At 36.1% G+C, this 1,328-nt stretch overlaps 1 protein-coding gene across 1 annotated transcript in view; it reads left to right on the forward strand.

Moving 5' to 3' along the window:
• Nucleotides 1–383: 383 nt before the first annotated feature.
• LOC102858271 (cadherin-18-like) overlaps nucleotides 384–1,328 on the forward strand; it is a 634,275-nt gene continuing 633,330 nt past the window's right edge. Inside the window, exon 1 of the mRNA XM_006895123.1 lies at nucleotides 384–862. Coding sequence (XP_006895185.1) covers nucleotides 635–862 — 228 coding nt within the window. The 5' untranslated portion in view covers nucleotides 384–634. The remainder of the gene's footprint in view (nucleotides 863–1,328) is intronic.

Below are 1,328 nucleotides of genomic sequence, written 5' to 3' on the forward strand. Positions count from 1 at the left end.
CAAACAAACAAACAACAAAGTCAAACCAACAAAACGTATCCATATGTGTAACAATCAAACAGTTTTACAGTTGGATTAGATTCTCTAACAGATTACACATCATATTATCACAAAAGAGCCAAGCATATGGTCATTTTCCAAGTACTTGGATATTTCTTTGAACTAACAGTCCTGCTATTACAAAGGAGCTAGTTGTAACCTCAAATTAAGAGTGTAAATAAAGATGCCCATGTTGAATGAGTATGTACTGTACATGCATTTTTAAAAGAATTTGCATACATTCTTTGCCTATCAGCCTCACACTGCAAAATAGTATAGTTTGCATTCAGAGCAAAACATTAAAATTACCATGTTTCATAATGTATGTAATTTTCTCGCTTTCCAATAGGTAGAAAATGGTTGGCCGGGTCTACGTACTGTGAAGACTTGGAATCAGAAAACTACAGCTTTGCGTTTCAAAGTCTTTCAGGATGTAAATGCAGTCTGACTTTACCCTGATGGACAGTTAAATCATGGACACACTACACAATTTGCTTTGGACTATCCTTCCAAAAGATGCACTGGCTTCTCTTCTGAATGCTCACTAAGCATTTGTAGCTGACAAAGAAAGAACAGCCTGAACTGCAAAGTTACAATGAAAATTACGAGCACATCTTGCATCTGTCCAGTCCTAGTGTGTCTCTGTTTTGTGCAGAGGTGTTATGGAACTGCTCACCATAGCTCCATCAAAGTGACTAGAAACCAAACCAAACATATTGAAGGTGAAACCGAAGTTCACCATCGTCCTAAAAGAGGATGGGTATGGAACCAGTTCTTTGTTTTAGAAGAGCACATGGGGCCAGATCCACAATATGTTGGGAAGGTAAGTTTCTGTTTGTGATTTCTTCTTCCTTTTCTATTTTGTGCCTGCTTCTGGTGAATTTCAGGGCAAGATGAAAGCAAACTTAGAGTAAGACTTGCTAAGACATACAACATGGAAGTCAGGGAATAAGAAGCTGTTGTTTGTGGTAGTCAGTTTACAGTAATGATTATAGAATATGATCATTATCATAATATGGTCTTCCTAAACATTGGCCCATATTATAATAAGTGGAGTGTTGTTTATTAGCATATTATAATCTTTCATAAGTGGAGGAATACTATATAGAGCATGCTACTTAACAATTTCATCTCTTCAATAACATAAATGCATATTGGAACTCCCATTACCTCTTATTGGGTTGTTGATATTTGTAAATATTCTTATCTATCACTAATATAAAAATTGGTATACCATCTATTCCTGGAGCCTTATTTTTGGCAATGTCCTTCAAAGCAGCCTGAACTTC

The sequence above is a fragment of the Elephantulus edwardii genome, unplaced genomic scaffold (genome assembly GCF_000299155.1).
Source record: "Elephantulus edwardii isolate Elephantulus edwardi_28Jun2011 unplaced genomic scaffold, EleEdw1.0 scaffold00159, whole genome shotgun sequence".
NCBI classification, from domain to species: domain Eukaryota; kingdom Metazoa; phylum Chordata; class Mammalia; order Macroscelidea; family Macroscelididae; genus Elephantulus; species Elephantulus edwardii.